The sequence below is a fragment of the Lipophrys pholis genome (genome assembly GCF_963383615.2).
Source record: "Lipophrys pholis genome assembly, chromosome: 3".
In the NCBI taxonomy this organism is placed as follows: domain Eukaryota; kingdom Metazoa; phylum Chordata; class Actinopteri; order Blenniiformes; family Blenniidae; genus Lipophrys; species Lipophrys pholis.
The window spans coordinates 3,249,451-3,273,185 of NC_137627.1; the positions used below are offsets into that span (position 1 = coordinate 3,249,451).

Genomic DNA, 23,735 nt, shown 5'->3' on the forward strand with positions numbered 1-23,735 from the left:
TTCTTGGTGAGGATTACTCTGTATGCTAAATATGAATCTCCAGCCGGCTCGGCTTCCTTTTTAAGGTTATCTTGTTTTTCCTTTAGCTTAGCTTCAGGACATGAACATTGTTGTCTACTGATATGTCATATTCACGCTTCCAAATGAAAAACGAACATGTTGAGGTGTTTGCTAAGAGACTAGATTTGTTTGGCTTCCTCTTCGTTTTTTGTGCTAAGCTAAGCTAAGCTAACTGGTTGCTTCACATTTGGCATGCAAACATGAAAAAAAAAAAGTGTAACGTCACAAAACGTATTTGAAAGAAAGACCTGAACGTTGTGAGTCCAAATGAAAAGTCCCCACCGGTGAAATATGTTGAGCAAACGAGGATCTGGGCATGAATGCAGTTGACGTTATTCCAGGTCGATCAAGTTTTTCCCAATGGAAGTTGAGCAGCTTCAGTTGTAGCTCCATTGCCGGTGTTGTTCAAATCTGTGTGTGTGTGTGTGTGTGTGTGTGTGTGTGTGTGTGTGTGTGTGTGTGTGTGTGTGTGTGTGTGTGTGTGTGTGTGTGTGTGTGTGTGTGTGTGTGTGTGTGTGTGTGTGTGTGTAAATGATTAGGTTTGTAAAGCAGTAAAGACACAATGTACACCGACTGGCCATAACATTATGACCAATAGCTCGCTACCAAAGCAGCTCTGATGTGTGGAGACTTGGACTCCACTACACCTCCTCACTGGTTTTCCTTCTACGAACGTATTTCAATACATACTGGCCCCGGAATACACCACGAGAGCCCAATCATCAAGCAATCACATTTTGACCCTTGTCGTCAATTAAGTCTCCAAACATGCCCCTTTTTTTTAATGCCTCTAACACACAAACTATGATTTACGAAATGTTCACTTAATATCTCCCACCTGGTAACGGCTGATGAGATATTGCGTGCTATCGCTTCACGTGCCAGTGGTCATAATGGTATGGCCGATCAGCGTATGAAGAAGTACCTTATTTTTGCACCGATTGCCACCAATCAGTTGGGTTGATCTTGTTTTTCCTTTTCTTTAAGTGTAATAACCCACGACCTCCTCCTTGGCTTCTTTGAATCAGTGTAATCTATCCATCACGTAAGAAGCAACTGAAACTGGACAAATATGAAAATGCCGTCTTGCTTTTTTTTTTGTCCATTTTAAACACTCTCTACTCTGTTCAGCTTTGACTCAATGCTGTGACAAGCTCTGCAGCTCCATCTGTCAGCTTCGGCGCAACACATCAGGTTTAAATGGAAAGCAAACACAATTTTTCCTCATCTGGATGTCTTAATAAACGCACAGCTTGAGTCGTCATCTGCGTCTGGGAGTAGGGCACCGGGGTTCACCTGGATCTCCGAAGGCTGTGTTTGTCTTTGAGTCCTTATTGATCTTATTATCCGGGTTTTTGTCCCTGTTCAGTCTGAGACACCCGTATTTAAAGCTAATCGATTCTCTCAATCTGTATGTAACGCTGTACTGTTCATAACCTGTGGCATTTAAAGCATAACCTTTTCTTTTGGAGGAACCTATATGAAGTCGTAAGTGGATCGGGGTGAGTCATCATCCTTGTACTAGTATACGTGGAGAACGGTGCGTCACTGAATGGTAATAAATGGCAGTTCTCTCTCTTTCCCCCCTCGCTGTGTGGCACTTTGTTTCATTCACCGCAGCTTTGGGACCGTAGCAGAGGGTTTGGGATGTACTCCATGGTACAACTGGTTATACTGCAGTATGAGTGCATGACTCATTCACTTTGATACAGACAAGCACACACTTTAGCTCCGAGGCCGACTTGAGTGCTTGTGCTCTGAATATTTAAGAGAAACAATCTTATTCCCTATCGGGAGAAGTCACTCAACATTAGGTTTGATAATCTGATAAGGTTATCAGTAAAGGCTCATTAGAATGATCACAGAGGCTTTGGCTTTGTGTAAAGGGCTTTACAAGAATAATTTGCATTTGGATTATGATTGTCAGCGCTGTTTCTGTAGTGTGATTCTGTCGAATCTCTGGGTCAGCTTGCATCGACACTACTGCAATCATGATAGAGACCGCTAACTCCACAGTCCAGATTATTCTGAGGTGCGGCCTCCACAATGAGGACATGCCAGATGCCGGCGAGCTGCTGTTGACGTGATGAGAAGTTGACGGAGAGGACACGGTGTTTGAGGAACAGCTCGGGGCAGCAGAAAGGAGCTGCAGCTGGGAGAAGAGTGTCAACCAGCAAAGACTTCACAAGGAGTGGACACAGACCCGGAGTCAGAGCATCAACGGGCAGCAAACAGAGGTGGGTTCCAGGAAATTAACTGCAAATTCTCCTGCATGCGGCGGACCAACATGGACTTCCATACTGCGTTTACTTTGGAATGCAGAGTCTCAGAATGTGTAGGAGTAGTGGAGACGCTCCTGATCCAGGTTTGTTTATTTAGGTCCAGAGTGAAGTGTTCAACATTCAGCGAGGATCTGAGCTCCAATGTCACTGTGCTTTATAAGTCCACGGTCACTGCAGCAGCAGGTTTTTTGAGCACTTAATACTCCTGACCAGCTGCATACAGATGCTGCTTTCCTGTTGCAGCAGGACTTTCCACCTTTGAGTGAGAAACTGGGCTTGGAATCTATTTTCTATGAAGTTTGCATGTTCTCCCTGTACATGCCAGGGTTTTCATGTGTGAACGTGAGTGAGTGAGTGTGTATGTGTGTGTGTGTGACTTTGGACCCGTTCAGACCTGGCATCATCATGAAGTGGAGCCTGATTTTTATCCATTATCAGCTGGGAGCAGTTCTCGCCCGTTAGGACCTGACCTCATGATCTGAGGCCAACATACACACAAAGCAGGAGGTCTGAACAGAGCCAATGAATGCTTCAAAGTAAGTTGTGACGCCAACTCACCTGAAATTTGACGTTTCGCCACAAAACTCGAAGTGCAGTGTGGAAAGGCCTCAACATGGTTTGTTCGTGTGTCAAACTTGACACATTGGATCAGAGTCCGGCCCTCATCACAACCATAGGATTACTCTTACTCGTAGCGCCAGACTCTCTTGGTCGGGGTCCCATCTGAGGTGGATGTCATTCAGTTAGCTGACACATTACAAAGAATCCAGCAGGTAACGTCTATGTTTGAGTTCATGCAAGACCTTCCCGGTTTTAAAAACGTAACTGTTCTGGCTGTCAAATAGACGTCCAGATTACCGCCTGTCAATTATTGACACTTGATTGCGTGAATGCTGATTCTGAAAGTTATTTGCATTTTTTGACTCTCTTTCGGCTCCTGCAGTCTAACTAATTTGAACCATTCAAGTATCAAAATGTGCAGCTTTTATTTTTTTTTATTCTTGCTTGTAAGTTTTTAATATCTTTTAGACTTTTTAAAATATCTAAACTTTTCTCCAGAAGTATGGGGATTTTGAATTTTTTTTTTAAATGCCTATTAGTCTCACTAACGAAAGGCTGCGGTTCCAGTTTTCCCAGCACAAGTGAACGTCACAGTTTTTCAATGAAAGAAATCTGTGGTGTTTACGCTCGTCACCATGGTTACGGTGTGGGGGGGGCGGTGTCCCTGCGCAGGCAGGCGACGTGCGGGAGGGACGCACGAGCCAATCAGAGACGAACTCCGTTGGTCCTGCTGACGTCACCGTTAAAGGGAAAAGAACCGTTACTTGGCAGCCCGAAACTCTACAACTGCAAAGGGATGAAGATATGGCTGAATCCCGGCGTGGTCTCCATTAAAGCCCCCGGCGCTGCGCTCCGTCCTTCATCCTCGCCTGCCTTGCCGGGAGAGGTCTGAGCAAAGGCGGCGCAGCCCGGGCAGAGCCGCACTTTGCGTCTGTTGAAGGGGGGCGTTTCGCTGCCCGTCCGGACCGGGATGGTCTCCAACTGTGCGGTGAGTGAATGCAGCGACTTCCAGCAGGAGACCGAACTGCTGTCAGCCCCCGGCCGCATTAAGTTCTCCCGTTCGCCCGCAGCTTAGAGAAGCACACTGGGGGGCGGTTAGAAGTCAGGACGTGCTTCTGGAACATTTGACTTCAAATAGCGGCGCTAAAACAGCTTTTTATTTGGAGTAATGTGAAGTTTTATTTGTTTTGTTGTTTTCAAAGGGGGGCGGGGGGCTGACTCCAGAACACTACGGTCAAACAGCTGATTTCGATGTCGGGCCGTAATTCTGTGTATTATTCGGTAATAAAGTCCATTAAACTGCCACGGGGGTGTGTAGTTTGGCTGTAGCTTCACGTCACACCGCCCCGGTCCGGGCTGGAGCGAGCTGGCCAGCGGGTTACCAACAGCGGACACGGTGAGAGAAACTCCACCGGTCACTTCGTTATTAACTTTACGCAGAAACGAGTGGAAGTTTGAGCCTCGCCTCTCCTCCCCGCCCGGCTGAAGCCAGCCTCGCTCCCCGGGTTGCCCACGGCAGCGCTCCCGGGGTCGTTACCTAACCCGGGCACGGAGCCCCGCCTCCCCGCATTTCGTATTGGAATCACGTCGATGAAGCGACGTAGAACCGGGCCCGCCGCCGCAGTGCACCGAGCTCCGGCCCCGGTCCCGGCGTCCATCCCGTCCCCTCTCCGCCCCGTGTAACGCTACACCGGAGAGAGTCCACCACCGCAGAGCCGCGGCTGGCTGTGTTTTCCATTGTCCCTCCCCGAGCTGACTCTCTGCTGCACAGCATGACGCCAAAATAACAGCCGGCAGGTGCAATCTGACTTTTCTCCGGAAGAAACCATCGCTGCAAGCTGAAGCTGAAGCTGAAGCTGCACCGGACTAAATGATGTCACATCTCACTTTGCAATGTGAAATTCCAGCGCCAGTCCAGCTGAGTGTCATTTACCATTACATGATGTGCCATTCTGTCCCCGAGGACTGCAGACATGCCGGAGGATGAATCATGATCCAGTGGATCTGAAAAGGAGGATCCAGACTTATAACAAGCTCCTGGAACTCTTTAACGTGATTATTAGTGAACTGTTCACTTTCTCCCTCTTTGCCAAATTTGCTAGGGCCACAATGCACTTTATATGAGGACTATATGACTATATGAGTGCTTTTTCTATGTTATGGTTTTTAAGTTCTTACATCTGCTTACATGACTACTCAGTGTGGGCTGTTTTAAATCGCCCCAAGGGGATAAATAAAATCATTTGAATCTTGAATCTGAAACTTTGGAGAAAACCACTTGATTAAACGTTCTGGCTTCACAGAATTCACCATGATCAGGGTTCAGTTTAGAAAGTCCTGCCAAACATAAGGCCCGTGTACCAAAACTGTCCGGCAAGAGGCTTCATGGGGCCCGTCAGGCCGCCAAGCAAGTTGAAAAAGAATTCAAAGAGAACATAGTTTTTCAAGCAAATTTCTTAAGAGCTGCAGACATGACACAACACTGAGATATCAGTGATGCTGCCATGAAAGATGGCGACCTCCTCGCTCTCAAACCAGCCTCACAGCCATGCTGTCAGGGTGAGTTTGTAGAAAGTTTAAAGTTTTAATCTAGAGGTTATTATGGCACTATTTTACCATCTGGTGATGTAAAAGAATCCTGGCTCCAACCCTGACCCCCCTTTTCAGGATTACCCAGATGACCATTGCTAAGTATCGAGATTTAAAAAGTCCCGATCTTGTAAAGAGTTAGGTTTGTTTTGAAGAGTCGAGGTCAGGTGTATCGTAAAGAATGGAGCTCTGGTAGGGGTCTGTGACCTTTATGACCAAAAGAGCTTTTCTTCACAATTTTCCACCAAACAGAATTTGTCTGGACTTCCTGTGGACTCACCACCTGCAGGAAAGGTTCTTAATCGGTGCAACCGACCCGGAAACAGATAAGCGGGAGAAAATGGATGGATGGATGGATGGAATTTGTCTGGAGACCCAAAGCATGTTTCTTTATCTGAAATGAGGAAAAAAAATACTGAAAAAATGTCTGTACATAAAAAAAAACCTGAGGTTGCTGTGCATTTTTTCCATTCTTTCCTTTTCTCTTTTCTACATTTTCTCTTCTTTTCATTTTTTCCCTTTTTCCTTTCTTTTTTTGTTTTAAATTCTTTTCCTTTTCCTTAAAAAAAGGTAGACTTGTAATCTTAATCATTTTAATTTGACCATTTTTCCTTTATCTCTTTTTTTTTAGTTTCAGCTATTTGATAATTTTCTGGCAGTTCTAGCTATTCTGGCTGTTTTGCCTTATTTAGCTGTTTTTAACATGGAGATTAGCCTTTTTTTTTTCTTTTTTTTTTTTAATCTGTGTAAAATGCCAAATCAAATAAAAATGAAAACAAAATGTATATTTACATTACATTTTCTGAAAGCTTCAGGGAGCTTGTGAGGCAAAACCTTCTACTAAACCCCTGAGTCCTGGTCTGTGCCTCTTGAAAGCATCTCAGGTGTGAATTAAAGAACCAGAGTCTTATTGTAAGAATCTGGGTGAAGAGTCGGGGTCAGGTCTAAATAAAATCCAGGAGAAGAGAAGCTCACGGTCAAGTTTAAAGTCTCAGTCTGTTTGAAGAGTCCGGGGTTTGGTTTGAAGAGTGCAGGTCAGCCGTCGTGTCCAGGTCTTTAAAGAGTCTGAATCTAAGTTAAGGAGTCCAGGTATGTTCTAAAGGGTTTGACTCTGGTTGAAGTAATGCTTTCTTCATTACTTTTTCTTCTTTCTTTAAGAGGATGTGAAAGGGTTAAGAGCAAATTGGAATGCCGGCGAGTGTTGAGTGACCTGTGGAGGTCATAGGCGTCTGCTATATTTACCAGGGCTGAAATTTGATCTGTGGCATTCTGGATGGCTGTGCTCATACTATCCTCTGGCACTCTGAGGCCAGAGCCTCCCAAGTAGCGCCCAGTGCTCCCACTGTCTGTCCGTCTGTCCGTCTGTCTGTGGGCCTGGCCGCTCAGAACAACTCGGGTGAGACTCTTCAAAAACCTAACCCACGACTCTTCCTTCCCTTTCGCTGCTTTAGGTGCCCGCTCAACAGTGAGGGAGCGTTTGCTCAGCTGTAGGATGTGTTGGTTGATTTTTTTTTTTAAGCCCCGAAGAGACGAAGGGTGGTAGAAACTGTTTCAGAAAGTTCTAGATTTTTCTAGCCTGAGTAGGACAAACGAGAACAGCCTACCGGGGGTAGTTTACACCACAAGTTGAACACTGTGTAGTCCAAGAAGGCTGTAAGCTTTGAGGCGAAGCTTCATCTGTTGGAGTTAGTTCATCCACCCTGAGATAAATAATCCAGAGACTTTGCCAGATTCATCTGCGTTGGCTTGACCGTCTTCTTCAAAAGCAGTTCACTCCCAGGAAAGACTCTGAGCCGATCAGTCAGATATTCGTCTTGATTATCTGCGGGTTTATAAGCAGTGAGGCGCCCACTATCTATTATTATTATTATTATTATTATTATTATTATTATTATTATTATTATTATTATTATTATTATTATTATTGCTAGCTCATCTCTTCAGTGTCTTCTGGATTAATCAGTCACACATTCAGTATTAAAAATGTCAGAAAACGATGAAAACTATAACGAAAACCTTCAGACCGAGCATAAAGTTACATGTTTTATTTTGACCAGCGGGTTACGATGAAAATATGTAAACACATTCACAACTATTGAATCAAAATGTGCAATGAAAATGTATACAAGTCAAATTGTGCAGAAAAGCGTCAAATTTATTACATACTTATTAAATAGTTTGGAAGAAATGTTCTTTGGACGAGTGAACTGAATGTTCCAGCTTTGCAAGTAACATCCAATGAAACTTTTGGAGTTATATCTGAGGTTTTATCCACAAATGTCTTTTTGACCAAAACAGCTGGCGAGAGCTGTAAGATTGGAAACGATGCTGAACCAAAACCTTTTCAGTTTCTGACCAGGAAGCACTACATTAATGGGAAATATTCACATGGTTATGATGGCATCAGAGTCTGAATCAAGCCAAAGTTTAACACATCAGTTTATAAATGAGTGGTTGTGTTTTTGACGTGGCTCAGAAACATTACATGACTTTCCCAAACCGTAACACGATTTCTGAGAAGTCAGAAAGTCTGAACTATGACACAAAAACTGGAATGTTGTCTAACTTTATATTAGAAACATAAGCGATATGAATAATTGAATCACAAAACTTTGTTGAATTTGTGGCGGCTCCAGTAAGACGCGGATGTATTCAGTTTTCCCTACAGAGCTGACTGACTCATACAGTCTGTAATCCCAACACGTTTGTTCAGTAATAATCTGAATGTTTCTCATGTTGCTGCTTCATTTCACAGACCTGATCGGCCTCACAAAACCTTCGTGTGTGTGTGTGTGTCTCTGTGTTGGCAGCAAGAGAAGGATGAGCTGCCCCAAAGCCTTCACAGTCAACGTGGACTGACACACTGTTACCAATACAGCAGGTAAGCACCGTACACACACACACACTTTGTCCCAGTGTGAATTCTCCACTGCACTGCAGAAGTCAGTTCTGTGAGAGACTCAGATGAACTTATGAAAATAGGAGACGTGTTAAAGCAGTGACTCACAGAAATGACTAAGGAAGAAAGTTGAAGCCGTACGTCGCTTCATTCTCACTTTGCCACGGTGTCGCCACGTAGACGTTCGAAGTGCAGCTAAAAGGTTTGAGATGATCACAGAAAAGTCTAGAGAGTTCAAACTGATATACCGCCTCCGTAGTCTAATGTTATACCTAAATTATGATCCAGTGAGTTGAGCCAGTAGGATGCATGATGGAGCCAGTAGGATGCATGATGGAGCCAGGCTGCTTGCATTTAGTCATCCAGCCCGGCATGGAGAGAGAGGGACATCTTTACTCAAACCCCAAACTGCCCCCATTGGAGTGACAGCGCCTTGCATGGCTGCAGCCTCCAATGGAGTGTGAATGTGTGTGTGAATGGGTGAATGTGGTGAGCTATGTAAAGCACTTTGGGGCTGCTGTGAGCGAAAAAGCGCTATATAAGTTAGTCCATTTACCATTTATCCACTGTGTGAAAGCCAGTGTTGAACGAGGGCAGAACATCAAACGACCAACTATCTTTTTATTTACAATTTGGTCTGCAGCAAATGCATGACAACAATGACAGACTTACACCAGTATTTACTAATGAATTCATGAGCCAAGCACAAAACAGTTTTTTCTGCCATTTATTTGTGATCAGGGTGTGGGTCGATCTCGTGCAGCCACACCGACACAACACACGTGTATTCTTTTATTAGGCAAGGTGCTGCTAGTTGAGAACTGTCCAGAGCTGAAGCTATTACTCCCGAGACGAGGCCATCCTGGATCCATGAGCAGTTTGTACCAAATATAAAAACTACTGCTGTACAACACCATCACTGTCAGAGGAGCAGCAAAGAAAAGTGATGTTTAGGAGGAAGCTATATACTTTACAAATTCTGTTTCAACTGTTATATCTAATGAATCTTTTTGCGATCGAGGCTCTGAACTTCGTTCAATGGTTCCACCAATCAGTGAACTCTGTGCTGAGAGGTCCATCTTCTCCACAGGTGAGACATTCAGCTCCGTCTGTTGATGGTTTGAAGCCAGCCCTGCGTATCTCATGCGTGTCTGTGTGGGTTACTGGCAGAGACTGACGTGCGTTTGAGATCATAATGGTATCTAATTGAGCGGATGATTTGCTCAATGAATAAAGAATTACACCAGTAAGCTGCACAGGTGCAGCATCAATCACTTTTGGCCCGCAGACGCAGCCCTCTCTGAGGTCACTGCTGCTTTATTGCCCCACAGATGGTGGAAGTGATGAATGCAGTCACCCCCCCCCCCCCCCCCTCCAGGTTTTCACAGTGTAGAAACTCGCTTTGTGTCGTGAGGATTGTAATGAATGACGTCAGTAATCAGAGAAAAGTCAGTCATTGAAACCTAGTGTGAGCTGTGTTTTATTCAAATTTGTTCAAAGATGAGGAATGTTAGGCGAGAGAGCCCAAGAGCTTTTTGGACTATGCTGAAGGGCAAGCATCATTTTTTTCCCCCAGCATTTTCATGAGTCAGATATTTGTACTTAGCGTTATTAACTTTTCTAGACATTCTTGTGCCAGGAACTCAAGTTTTTGTCTTTTTGGTGTAATGCTCTGAAGAAGCTTGGCTGTACCGTAGTGATCTGTCATTTTATCTGAGGTCAAAACAAAGTGTTGAATAACAGCTAACCAGCAGCTCAGTTGAAGACACGGAGCCATGGCGGAACAGAAAAGCCTGGTTTTAATATGTTTGGCAGAGCGGCAGGACGGGAGGCGTCACTGTGGCCCACGCAGGCATCCGCAGTCTCTTATCTGCTCACATTTCAGGTTATAAATATGGCAGCTTGTAAGACCAGGCCAAAGCCAGCACAGCTCCGAGTTCTACTCGTCCTCTCTGTCAAATTTCAAACATCATTTCCCCTGAGAAAACAGTCTGAGTGGAGCCGCATGTTCATCTGGGCCGCTAATGCTGATCCGGTGATAGTGACGATGAAGTTCACTGTTCAGTGTGCCTCAGAGAGAGACAGCCAGCATCAAAGTGAGCTGCATAACCTTTTGAGTATAGCTGGTTTAATAAAGCTGATATGTAATTATAATGCTAATGCAGTAATCCTATCATGCAGTGTCAAATTTAAAGCCCGTGGACCGAAACTGGCCCGCAAGAGGCTCCAATCCGACTCGCCAAACCAAAAAGCAAATGGAAAACATTTCAAAGAAAACATTGATTTTTGAACCGATTTCTTAACTGTCGCGGACACAACACAGCAGTGAGACCCGAGCTGAGATATTGGTGATGCTGCCATGAAAACTAGATAACTAGATAACTAGAATTAGCCTCAAAGCCATTGGTTGCTTGACATAGCCATTGGTTTCAACACAGCTGATCTGAGCTAGCGCCGTGATTATGAAAAGCCCATATTAATTGACCATCAATACCTCAGCTCACCATGGCAACTAACAACATAATGAGGCCCATTAGATCAACATGACTGACTGCAAAGAAAAGCAGTGTCACTAAGTTTAAAAGCCTGGAAATGATAGAATCTGTACTTGTGCTCTCATTTTGCTCCCAGGGAGGTTACACCACCTCTTCCTAAACAGGAATCTCTTGGAAAGGACACAGCATTTTCAGTATTAATTGGCTCTTTAATTTAAATATTCTGTTGAGAGAGGCAGAGAGGAACTCCAGGTTTATTAAAGTGAAGATGCCACCCAACCAGGTTAGATTCAAGCTCTGTTAATTCAGCAATTGACTTGAAGTTACATCTTTCTGTAAAACTAGCAGCAGTTAGTCTTCAAATTCATTTATATAGCGCTTTTCCACTGCTTGAGCAGCCCTCAAAGTGCTTTATGTCATTAGATGTGAGAAATTTTGCAATAGATTGTTCACAAATATTATCTGATTAAATCCTCCGATAAGAGATTTTGCTTTTGAAAATACTCAGTGATTAAGAAAACAGAATGTTGTTTGTTCTGCAATACCTATCACACCAGAGCTGTGAAACATGCTGTCAGTGAAAGGTAGGGTGTGTGGATGAGACTGGTACCGCTGCTCTGCTTGTTGTAAATCAACGAACAGAAACAGCAGGCCTCAGAACAACAGCTCCTATGTGGTCTGAAAATAAAGGCGGCGGGGAGCAGGACATCGCTCACTCGTGATTCGTTCTGGTGAGGCGCTTCTTCTCTACTCTGCAACACAGAAGGGCTGATGTGATGCTGATGTCAGGCTGAATGAACAGTAAGCAGGCTGCTGATTGACGATAAAAGATGTGGTGAAAGCATGTAAATGTGGCTTCTGGAGTCAGCCAGCAAACCACTCAGACATCAGTGTGAATCACAATCGTCCACCTGAGCAGAGAGGAAGTGAATTATGGAGCTACCTGTTGTGTCTTCTTTATCATCTATGTGCTTTGTGACTTTGATAAGTGAAACATCCGAGCAGGCATCTAGAAAGCCCTCGCCTAAAAGCTGAACGGACTCAGCCAAGACGGAGCGAGTCATTTACTGCCTCTCCACACACACACACACACTCGCTTGCTCTAAGTCACCAGAGAGCATCCACGCTGATGTTACATTCATGCGGCGTCACCCGGGGCCAGGGCTGCTGCGGCAGCGTTCCTGCGTCATCACACTCATTCACTCATCCATTCTCTTATCAGGCCTGAGGTGACCCGCGAGGACAATTTGTGCTGGAAGAGATCTGACTGCCTGACTCATTTAACATCTCACATTTTCAACAGGCGCACATAGAAGGCAGATAAATCCACTCAAAGTCAATTAGCAACACTCAGCTATTCAGATAGAATCAAGCTTGAAAATAATTATTGTTTCTTTATTATACACACTTATTTTTTCAAGACCTTTAAAGGGGCTTAACCCTTGTAGTGCATTCAATGACGTGCACAATGTTGCTTTGTTATTGCAGTAGATCTTACAGCTTTTTCTTTAACTTCAGTGGCTTTTTAAAGTCAAGGAAATATTAATGTAATTATAAGGCATTTATATCTGTTAAACCATTACACATATTTAATGTTTTATAGCTTCGAAGATATCTCTAAATGGTAGTGAAATTCTCCCTGAAGTTCTGTAAAAGGTTATCCGTTGTTTGTTTCTGTATTTGATACACTGCTGAGTGCTAGTGTCTGAAAATATAAAGTGCTTTTTGGAAAAAAAAGCATAGAAATTTCCTTTTTGGATGTTTTAGATGAATGTTTTTAAATGAAAATACTCTATTTTGCGTTCATATCAAATACGTTGCCGGTGGGGCAAAACACAATGTTGAGGTTATTATGAGAAATGTGAAGCATAAATCTCAATCATTTTCATTGGACTGTCCTGGAAAGCCTGCACCAGCTATACTTCAAATCATTCAGTCAAATTTCGACCGATACTCTGTGGTAAGTGTATCACCAGTGGTATGCGAGCTTCCTCTAGTCTACTGGTTCGTGGGAGCAAGTCATAAATGTATATATTTCTTCATTAAATATTAGTTGTACTTTCAAAGTCTTTCAAAACCTGGAATGAAAACATATAAACCTCATATTTAAAATAAGGAAAAAGTCCATAGCTAACAGGGTCTCTGCTACTGAAAGTTCAGGTCAGCCATAATGGTAGTACTTGGAAAGCTCAATATTTTCTCAGGTAGTATACACTGTGTAAAGTTTGAGAACCACTACACTAAATAATATTGACTTTACATGTGGCGATTAATGTTTGCGATTACAAAACTGAAGAATGGATTATTATTATTATTATTATTATTATTGCTGCTGCTGCTAGTTTTCTGATTGTGCCATCAGTTGCTTCTGAGTCCAGTTTTCATTGTTTTTCAGGGCATATTAAGCATGTAAGAATTTGAGCTGATGGTTCTATGATGCATGTAGAAAATGAATAACGTTTGAACATCATTTCGGCTATCACGAGGCCAAGCCAAACATGGTCACTGTATTCTTGGGTGATTGCAACGTCTCCCAGCAAAGCGGATCCGTATCTAATCCACGAGTTGCTGTTGTCTTGATTTCTTCCGGTTTCCCTGAGTTGCTCCTAAATCCACTTCCACGTATTAAGGATGAGGTTCTTGAAAAGTTTTTAGCTTGGTTTCCCAAAACCTGCCTGGTAAGTGAAACCTCATCTCTTCAGCTCAGTGCCAGCAGGATGCCGGTACTCAGCTGCTGAAATCACACAGGAGAGAGTTTGTGACTCCTGCCACACTGTTGACAGCTTTCTTAATACAGATTTAATAGAAGCTTGGCAGTAGTGGCAGTTTGTTCGCCTATGAACTCTCATATTCGATATCTGTCATTTTCCAGTTGCACAGAGCCTTGTTGGACACTCTTCATTTCCTTGGTGGTTCTCTGCAGGAAGGGCAGGAATGCAGAGCATTATGTGCAGGTACCAGGCTTAAATTGGCTTAGACTATTCCCTGCTGCTCCTTTAAAGTCCTTTATGTGATGGTAACAAGAAACAAATGCAGCTTGTTGCCTTGGTAGCTATGGTAACTACTGGTTAGCACAGCCTCGAGGGAGGCCGAAAATGCAGAGTAGCCAGAATGCGTTTGTGTGTGTGCTGTTGTTTCCTTGGAGACGTCTCTTCTCAGAAGTGGATTCCATAGTTTGCTCTCGTCTCTTCCCCCTTAGTGTGGTCCATACTGTGTGGTGTTACTCCCACCGATGCGGACGTATTAGCTGTTTGCACTTCACTTTCAGGAGCTCGCCCACCAGGCCAGCCTGAGCCTGTTCCACCCGGCTGCCCTCTCAGTGTGGATGTGACACCGCGGCGAGAACACACCGGGAGGTGTGGGCATCGGGCACCTCTGGTGAGGTTCAACCCGAGGCTGAGGCCGTGCATGGCAGGACTGGTAACGAGTCCCATTTCTGCATCATGCCTCATGCTGATGTCAAAAATTACACACCCTGCGGTGCTGTAGATCGTCCAGGATTCACACTGTTACTTTATTCCTGTTGTCTGAAGTGAAGCTCCAAGCAGCTGGGACTATAATGATGCAGCAGCTTTGGACCACTGTGAAATTTTCCGCGAAGACTGAAGTTTTGCTTGAGAAGTCAGGGAATGTGCTGCGTGCTTTTGGCTGCTCACTTTGTGCTCTGTCAGTAAATTACCAGCTGGAATGAACCGACAGTGTGCAGTACTGTAAAAGGCAATCAGTCCATGCCTGAGAGAAGCATTTTACTGTGGACTTAAAGCAATGGGAAAGATTCTTTTTTTTTTTGCTGAAGCCCAGTAGAGGTGTCTGAGAGCGACTACAGACTCCCTCTCCAAGCTCTGATTTGCCAAAACATTACAGTGGACAAACCCACACTCACTACCAACTGGTTTTCTTTCAACTTGGGATCGTGGGGCGCTGGAGCCAATCCCAGCTGACTGCGGGTTAAAGGGTAAATGGATTTCACTTATGAAGAACTTTTGAACTGCTTGGGCAGTCTCAAAGCGCTTTACATGGTTAATCACACTCACCCTGACATTCACACAGCAATGGAGGCGGTAAATATTTTTTCTCCTGTAATTTTAGGAAGCTCACAAACAGAACGTTTTACCATTTGGGATAAAGCTGAGGTCACCGATGAGGGGAGATGCTGACTCAGGCTGAGTTGAACCTAAAGCTGTGGTTTCAGTGTTTATGAATCCTTCATCCATGTTGTGATCAGCCTGCTTTGGGCCTGTTTGCCTCGGGTGGTAGGTCAGTGAGTCGTCTCTCGTTTTCTACAAACTCATTTTCCCCCCAGACTGCCCACCACATTGCCTTGACTTAGCAATGTTCTGGCTCCAGCATCTCTCGGAAAGAGGGGATTGTAGAGTAAATCCAGGTCTGGGTGACGTCAGACACATCGTCCACGTTTTGCTGTTGCTGTCTGCATGGGTCTGCCAAAACCAAAATAACCCACCAAACACCAGCACTGCCAAATTATAGAAACTAACCTCATACTTCTCCAAAGCCTGGCTTCAGCCGGCTGACTCAGAGCCGCCCGACCTGCCTCCGTGTGCTGGCCCGTCTCCATCACGGTGCCTGTCTGCCTACTCCAGATCCATGCGCTGAATTATTGATAAAGTTGTGGTCACAGAGAGGCAGAGCAGCAGCAGCACGAGGAGAAAGCAATAGAGACCCAGAAGGAAGGAAAGCTACACAGGAGGAGGAGAATGAGGTGGAGGAGGAGCAGGAGGAGGGCTCAGGAGGGAGGCAGGAGGCCGTAGAGGAAAATAGAGAAAGAGGGTGAGTGAGGGTGAGTGAGGGAGGACAGGAAGCACAAGGAGAGAAACTGGAGCCTCTGCTCACTGAACTCAACACGCATCAGCAACACCAGATATGTTTATTTATTCAGACGCTGCTGTGCATGTGAACAAGAGCCTCTCTGCCCCGGCCCGCCACAGGAACAAACTGTGCCTGCGTGGCCTTACCTCCAACACTCGGCTGGGCCGTCCCATTATAGCCGCGGGAGACCCTCAGGATGCCCAGAGAGGGGATTTGTAATGTGAGAAGTAAAAGCTGCTGCAGTATGCTTCCCATATCTCCACCGAGTTCCTTTGATTCGTCAGAATTTCTAAAGTTTTGTCAGTATGTTATTTAGTTTGTAATTATAAAAGACTTCCAACCTCTGTTGTGTTTACTATTCAGTCTGATTGGACTGAGGACAAACTCTGCTCTATTTACAAGACTGGGCAGGCTGGGGTGAGCTGCTTAGCTTGGTTTTATATGCAATTTATAAGACGCAGGCAGTGGAGCCTACACAGTGGCACACATCTCACCTCATAGTGAGAAGGTCCAGCTCGGATCCATGTTGAGTCGGGGGCCTTTCTGTGTGCTGTCATGTTCTGCATGCGTGTGCATGAGTTTTCTCTTTGACATCGGTTCCATGTCCCTTGCCTGTCTGTGTTTGGCCTCTCATGGGTGGCGGCCTGTTCAGGGTGAAACTTGTCTTGGTCTGTACTCAGCTCAGCCCCAGCACCTTGCAATCCTTAGTTTGATAAAACATAAATCACTTTCCTGACACATTTTAGGAAGTAAAAAAAAAAAAAAAAAAAGAACATCACATTTTCAAATCACGTTGTTTACACTGACCACTATTTTTAGAAGATGCCCTTTGGATAGCTATAGTTGGCTGCTCCTGGCTGAGGGGCTCAGGGCTTAACTTGGATTGAAATTCACCAAGCGTGGCAGGCTATAGCCAGTGACATTGTTGCTATAGCTCACATCACAGAACTCCGAGGAGCAGAACACACAACAGAGAACACTTTGGGAAACAATTACCACAAACTGGCATGCCTGCAGATGAAGTATCGATGAGTGATCCAATGCTCAAGGAAGGCACAGCATTCTTAACTGGGATTCAATTCCTCCTCTCTCTCTCTCTCTCTCTCTCTCTCTCTCTCTCTCTCTCTCTCTCTCTCTCTCTCCTCTCACACACACTCCTCCTGGATAAATACTTTTGGCGTGTGCGTTAGAGGACAAGACTAGAGCTGACTTCTATCTATGTCAATCAGATAATACACTATGTTTTGGCATGGCGCATTCAACACACACAATTAAAGCCTTGCTTTTTCGGTCGTATTTGGGTATGAAAAAGTTCTTCCTGATAAACAATTAAAGCAAATAAAATCACACCTAAAGCATATATTTTTGATCAGTAGACTAAAACAGTATTCATAAAAGTGGAGATGAGAAGCAGAATGAAAGCTCAATATATGAAAATGATTTAAAATTTATAATTACATTAATAACAAATTACAAGCCAGCTAAAAGGGAAACTAGAAACCCTTAAAGAAGCAGTGTGTTTGATTTAAGTCATGCCTCTGTTGTACATTGGGTGGCTGTGTTGAGTCACTTTTGCATCAGTCTGCTCTGCTCCAGGTTTTTTGAGTTTCACCTCTTTGATTCTTTTTGGTTGATGCAGTAGTCATGAATGATAGGGTTCAGAGTGTTGACACTGATACCAAATAATCACAAAGACTGTGTAGAAGCCAAGTGCTTTCAATATTCTTATAATAATGGTTCCTACTGCTGCTTCACTGACTGACTCGATACATCCTCCATTTATAAGATTCCATGCTGTACCTTTAAGTCAGGAAAACATTGTAAACATGATGGGATGCTCTGAAGGGGTTGAAACCTGACAGAATGCAGTAGAAATGGGAGGAGAGTGAATGTCAGTGTGTCAGGGTTTGGTCAATAGCAGCGTTTTATATAATCATCTGACTATAAATCATAGATTTAAAATGTCCATGATATTTTGCCCGCTGTTGAATCATTTTGTTTTACAAGCAGATTAATGCTGAGTGAAGCGAGGATGACTGATGACCTAACCACTGCCCAGCGTTGTTGCTGTAGTGTAAGTATTGATCAGATTGTTGCTGATGAACTAATACGGAGCTGCTGTGTCTTTTTGCTGTGTGTGCAGTCGATGCAGTCTTCCAGAGGCTCTCTCTCCCCGTTGCTGAGAAACCAGCGGCAGCATGTCTCGCGTCTCCTCCACCGCCAAGCGCTACGCTGGCCCCTCCTACACCAGCCACTACAGCTCCTACAGCTCCTCCCTGACCCCGGGCCTTAGCTCCTACAGCGAGCGGGACAGGCTGTCCTACAAGTCCACCCCCTCCTCGTCCTCGTCCACCTCAGGTTACTCCTCCTCCAGCTACCTGAGCAGCTCTGCAATCCGCAGCCGCAACTACAGCACTTCCTTGGACCCCGACCGTGACCGGGGGCGTACTATCCCCCGCACCGACATCCTCGGGAGCAGCAGCAGCATCGGCCGCCGGAGCGAAAGCCTCAGCAGGACCCCCATCAAGAGCTACGGGACGTCGGGCCTCAGCGGGGGGTCGGCGTACAGCGGCTACAGCTCCTACTCCTCGTCCTCGGCCCAGTCCAGCTACCTCTCCTCATCACCGGTGGCCTCCAGCATTTCGCTCAGCCGGCGAAAATCTGTTTCCCAGAGTGACTTGAGCAGGGACCTGGCCTCTCTGGGACTCAGTGATGCCTCGTCCTCCTCCTCCACCCCGTCCTCCTCCACCAGTGCCCTACGGAGCTACCGCACTCGGACCAGTGATGTGTCCGACTCGTACAGCTCCGGCTCTCGCTACTCGGGCCTGTCTCGGAGCTCCACTCAGGAGGCCCTCTCACGGAGTTCCACCCAAGAGGCCTTCAGCAGCAGCAGCAGCAGAGCCCACAGCTCCTCGACGTGGGAGCCGAGCAGCAACAGCCTGTCCGGCTCCCCCACCAGGGACTCCACGGTAAGAACATTTTTTTTCGCTCTCGATCTGCTTTTAATGGCGGAGCAATCCTCCAGATAGGATCGATATCTGAGAACTGAGTAAGGCTGAGTAACGCTGAGATCTACATCCTTTGCTGACTTTCAATTAATTACTTGCACACATGCAAAGCCCCACAATGCTTTGTGGCATTTGTCTTTACTGTTCTTCACCAGGTGGGGGCAGTATTTCTCAAGGTAGTCAGCGCACTTCAGGTCCTGGTTTCTGGTCATTTACCAGACACCTTAATCCAGGGGACAGAGTTGGAGCTCATATGAATGTCCCAATTCAGATGCCCCCCCCCACCCCAAAAAGAAAAAGAAAAGGTCCTCTCATATGCCAGAGCAGAAGTCATTAGTCCTGTGTGGTTATGCGACAAACAAGCTCTTAGCAGTGATATCTGAGCCCTTCTCACCTATCAAGCAGCCAGATTACACCTCCAGGAGGGTGTGCAGGTCACCAGCCTCATCACACGAGTTCAAGCATGAATGACTCACTGCTTCCTCTGTGCACGTCACACAGCACAACTGACCCACTTCCCCTCTGGATTAGCCCCGATAACCACTTACATGATCAGAGGCGAGGTGGGGGTGGAGTAACGGAGAGGGAGATCGCGAGACGGAAAAGACATTTGTGGTTAATCATGAATAAACCTGCGTTCAACTGTTATCTTCATTCATGCACCAGATGCTTAGTTTATGTATCTTAATGTGTGCGTCAACATTTGGCTTCACTGTAATGTTGAGGGTAACGGCATTACAGAATACAGATTACAGTTAAACAATTCAATTCAATCTAGTGGAAATCTGTGAGCAAATCACAATAAACAAACTCCCAGTTTGCACATTTTCTATCACCTCACCAAAAGTAATTAGTGTAATAATATTATTTTATAATTTTAGGGCTATATAATTGTTAAACATGTTTTTTTCTTTAAAGATGTGAAATTTTTGTCTAGATATAAAATGAAACAACCAGATATGGGAATAGATGACCACCTAATTGCCACATAGACCCCACAGAATGTGTCTGTATATTGTAGGTTTCCTCAGTTTTTATTTCAGTCCTATTCTTTTTTATTATTAAAAAAAAAACATTTAAATGTAGTAAGCTCATGGTGCAACCATGGTAGTCTGTGTTGAGTTTGTGGCCGGTTAGCTGCATGCTCAGGTCGAAAGTGGGCGGCACTGCGCTGAGGAGTCATGTGAAGTGGCTGGACAGTGTTTGTTAATCAGAACGTCTTGACTCCCACGCAGTCCTGAGAGGAGCCAGTGTCATTCAGAGCTCGGCTCTTCATACACACTGTCGGTGGATGGGGGTGTAAATATGGCCACACTTCGCTGTTTGACTGTTGAGCTTTCCTGAGACATCCTAGTCACTTTAGAGGAGTGTTGAGTGTACTATAGGAAATGAAACAATGGCATACCCAACAGGGAGAATCTCATGTTCTTTGTGAAGCACATAAAATTTTTGGGCATGATGTGCATGCAGCTCATGACTGTAATAGCAGGAGGCTGCATGATGCGCACTCGGCCTCATGTTCACGTGTCAGTGTTGTTCCAGACTGATCAGCGGATAAGCAGAGGTAGTGAAGTCTAAGTGACTCTTACCAGCAGGCCTAAACTTGACTTTTAATCCTGTGACCCCATTAAGTAATCAACACATTTTCTTCACACATGAACTGACAAGTACAGCGGTGGATGTGACCAGCTGTGCTATTTTTGCTGTTAATGAAGCACAGGCCTCCTCCCTCCTCACTGTGGAGTTCCTTCCTGCTGTATTTACATGCTGGTCACATGCAGTCCTGTCAGACCCCGTTTACACAACAAGGTTCGAAATGGAAAACCATTCTTTTTGAAAACAATGTCCATTTGAATGGAAATATGGTTAGAGCAGAAATACTGAAAAGGATGTAGTGAGACATGGGCAGAGAACAGTGCGCTATAAACATTAAGAATAGTGAGTACATGGACAATCATTTGGACAGACGACTAAGTCGGATTGTTATTACCAGTGACTCTGAACTATAAAACCACCAAGTCCCAGGAGAATATGGACTGGAAGCCATGCCACTCTGGAGGCTGCCATTGTTGTTATTGTCCATCTACTCACACGTGAAGGAGAACCACTTACTACAGCCATGGTGCGCATGTGCAGTAGCAACATTTCTGCTTTCTTCACGGAGGCGGAGGGCTTTGAGAAAGTTCCACCTTGGGAGCTTAACGGAGTTGCATAATCAGTGGCTCCGAGAACCATTGTCATGTAATCAGACACCAAAAACTCAAAGAAAGTTTTCCGTTTTCACTTGAAAACGTTGCAGTGTAAATGGTGCTTCAGTTTCAGCCATGTTACTGTCACACAACAATTATATCTTGTACGCAACTTGTGAAAATGGTAACAGTGACTGAGGTTTCAGTCGAAAACAGTCACAGAGCTGCACGGCTCCTGTCTGTATCGAATGTCAGCATTAGTACCTTCATTCATCATTATGGTTGCGAGTAAAAAGGCAATAACCTAAAGCTGGTCAGGAAACGGCTTAAAAACATCATAAACCTGATTCACAAGATGGAGATTTTAACTTTTATGCTATGACTACAAAAAGTAAAATGAGAGGAATACTGGGAAAAATGAGATAGCCACAAAAACTCTAAAGGACTGTGTATAGACTGAATAATCTAGCGTAACCTGTCTGAGGATTTCAGTGTTTTACTGTATAATTGTAAATATCCTTGCCCTCAAATGTTCATGCAAGAAGTTCAAAAAAATTTAAGTACATTTTTATTTATTTTTTATCATTAACTGCATCTGTTGTCTGCTGCTCTCTTACTGTTTCACTCAATTGTTCATTGAAGGAGGAGCTCCTGGATTATTCCTCAGTCTCGTGCAAGATACCCCACCATATTAATATATTAGCATTTCCATGTAACCACAATGGATTAACATCCTTTCATAAATGTTTGCCTATGTTTACAGGACAAGTCTGCACATTGGGAGTAACATCTATATAGACTGGACAATATTTCGTACAATACCACCTCATTAAACAGAGAGCGATTCTCCATAGTCCCAAATGATCTGCCTTTAATGCTGCTGTTTTATTCCTCTTCAGTCAAGCATAAATGCAGTTATTTCTGCTGCTCCTCCTACCATTTTCAGATCATATCTGGCACTTCCTTCCTCACACCAGCTGTACAAGCAGGTGAAGTCAAGGTTATCGGTCTGAGCTGCAGCACAGCAGTGACCTTCACTGGGACACTCCGACACACACACTGTTGATGTGGATGGATGATCTTTTAGTGGACAGACACCACTGCTTAACCACTGGGTTTGTGGAGGCGAAAAATATTTTTAGCCTTTACTTATCCAGTTAAGTCCTGTTGTATTCAAAGATGAGGTAAAATGTGAACCACAAACTTAATAATCCAAATAAAACGAGGTAATGATAGCAAAGAGCTTATTAGGAGCGGCAATTATAGAATTTTAAAGTGGAAGCAACCTTGTACTGGTGACCAAATAGGGTTGGCAGTCATGTATTATTTTACCTGTTCTCTCTAATGATTCAAGTATATTTGCCATCACAGAACATGTAGAAAGAGGTATATAATTATTTAACAATACAAGGTAATGTAACAAACATTAGTAATAAATGAACTGCAACCAAGGGCTCTGTTGATGAATAGTTTCCTCCCACTGGCTTCAATATTCTTTCAAAAATACAATTACAACAGTTGTACTCATCCCAATGTAGCCCAGGATGTTAGTTAACCCCTATTCAGTTATTTTCCTCACATAATTCTCATCTCAGTATGTTGACTGTGCACATTGTTTTCCACTTTCCAGGCACTAAGTTCATCATCATGCATTAAAGCACCTCCTTTCTTCCTGCCATTTTCTGAATCTTTGAACCCACTCGTGCCCTTGTTGAAGACTCTTTTGAAAGTGTTGGCAAAGCGAGTTAAACCCAACCCTGCTAGTTTCTGAGAAGCTTGCAGCAGCTGCCAGCGCCTCATGGTGCGTAACGTCTTGTGCCATGTTTATGAGTAAGGCAATCTGGTTAACATGACTACCATCCTCTTTGTTTTTCCTGTTTTCTTCTGCTTATTATTCATAACAGACCAGGCGGACACAAGAAAACAACAGTGATATAAGCATTTGAGTGGACATGACCCGCTACTGCAAATCTTTTAAAATTCGTAAGAACTTTTTATTTGGATCTGAGCACCAAGCAGTGTGAGAACCCTATTCGAATGCAAAGAGTTATTATTATGATTATTATTATTGTTATTATTATTATTATGCTGTCTTCTTCTTCCATACTATGCAGAACTGCTGCATTATTGACAGCCTAAACGTGCCCTATGAAAATTTGCACACACATCAAAAGTCCCAAAAAATTTAAGATTTTATGGGCGTTGCACATGTGTCTGCCAACAGGGCTCCATAGCGCCCCTACATTTTACATATTTGTAACATCTACTACGGGCAGTATATTTCACCTACGTCCACATCACGCAGCACGGATGTGCCACTGACATCCATACTCTAAAGCCAGCAGGAAGTCCGTCATTTTCCGTTGTGCGAGAACAGTTTTAAACAAAGACTTCATGAATTTGGTCATGTTCAAGAGCAGATTCCTCCTAGGGATTAACTCCTACATGCCTCAACCTCCTCTAGCGTATACAGCAGGCTGTCCTGATGACAAGTTATTAAAATGTTACTCACAAAGTCAAAGGGCCCGCTGAAAATGCATGCATCTCCATCCAGCAGGAATTGATCCAACTCTCATCTGCATGCTTCAATCTGCTTAAAACTTTACATGTGTGATTACATTCCTTCCCTGATGAATTTCACGGACCAATATACATTCATAGTGATAGCGTCACCAGGTGGATGGGCTGGAAGTGCTGCATAGCTAGCCTGTACGTCCTTCAATCTCCCTCAAATTTTACAAGTAAGAGCAGAGTTCAACCGTGATTAATTTCTTAGACCAATATACAGTCACAGTAACAGCGCCACTTGGTGGATAGACAGGAAG

General features: G+C 44.3%; 1 protein-coding gene across 3 annotated transcripts in view; it reads left to right on the plus strand.

Moving 5' to 3' along the window:
* Window positions 1–3,763: 3,763 nt before the first annotated feature.
* usp2a (ubiquitin specific peptidase 2a) overlaps window positions 3,764–23,735 on the plus strand; it is a gene marked incomplete at its 5' end in the record, with an annotated part of 47,273 nt that continues 27,301 nt past the window's right edge. For 2 of the 3 annotated variants that reach the window (XM_080459408.1, XM_080459410.1), the window contains 3 exons: window positions 3,764–3,891; window positions 8,303–8,373; window positions 17,857–18,682. In XM_080459408.1, coding sequence (XP_080315534.1) covers window positions 17,912–18,682 — 771 coding nt within the window. Of the gene's footprint in view, window positions 3,892–6,836; window positions 6,889–8,302; window positions 8,374–17,856; window positions 18,683–23,735 lie in introns of those variants that run through there. The other variant, XM_080459409.1, reaches the window with a different exon arrangement.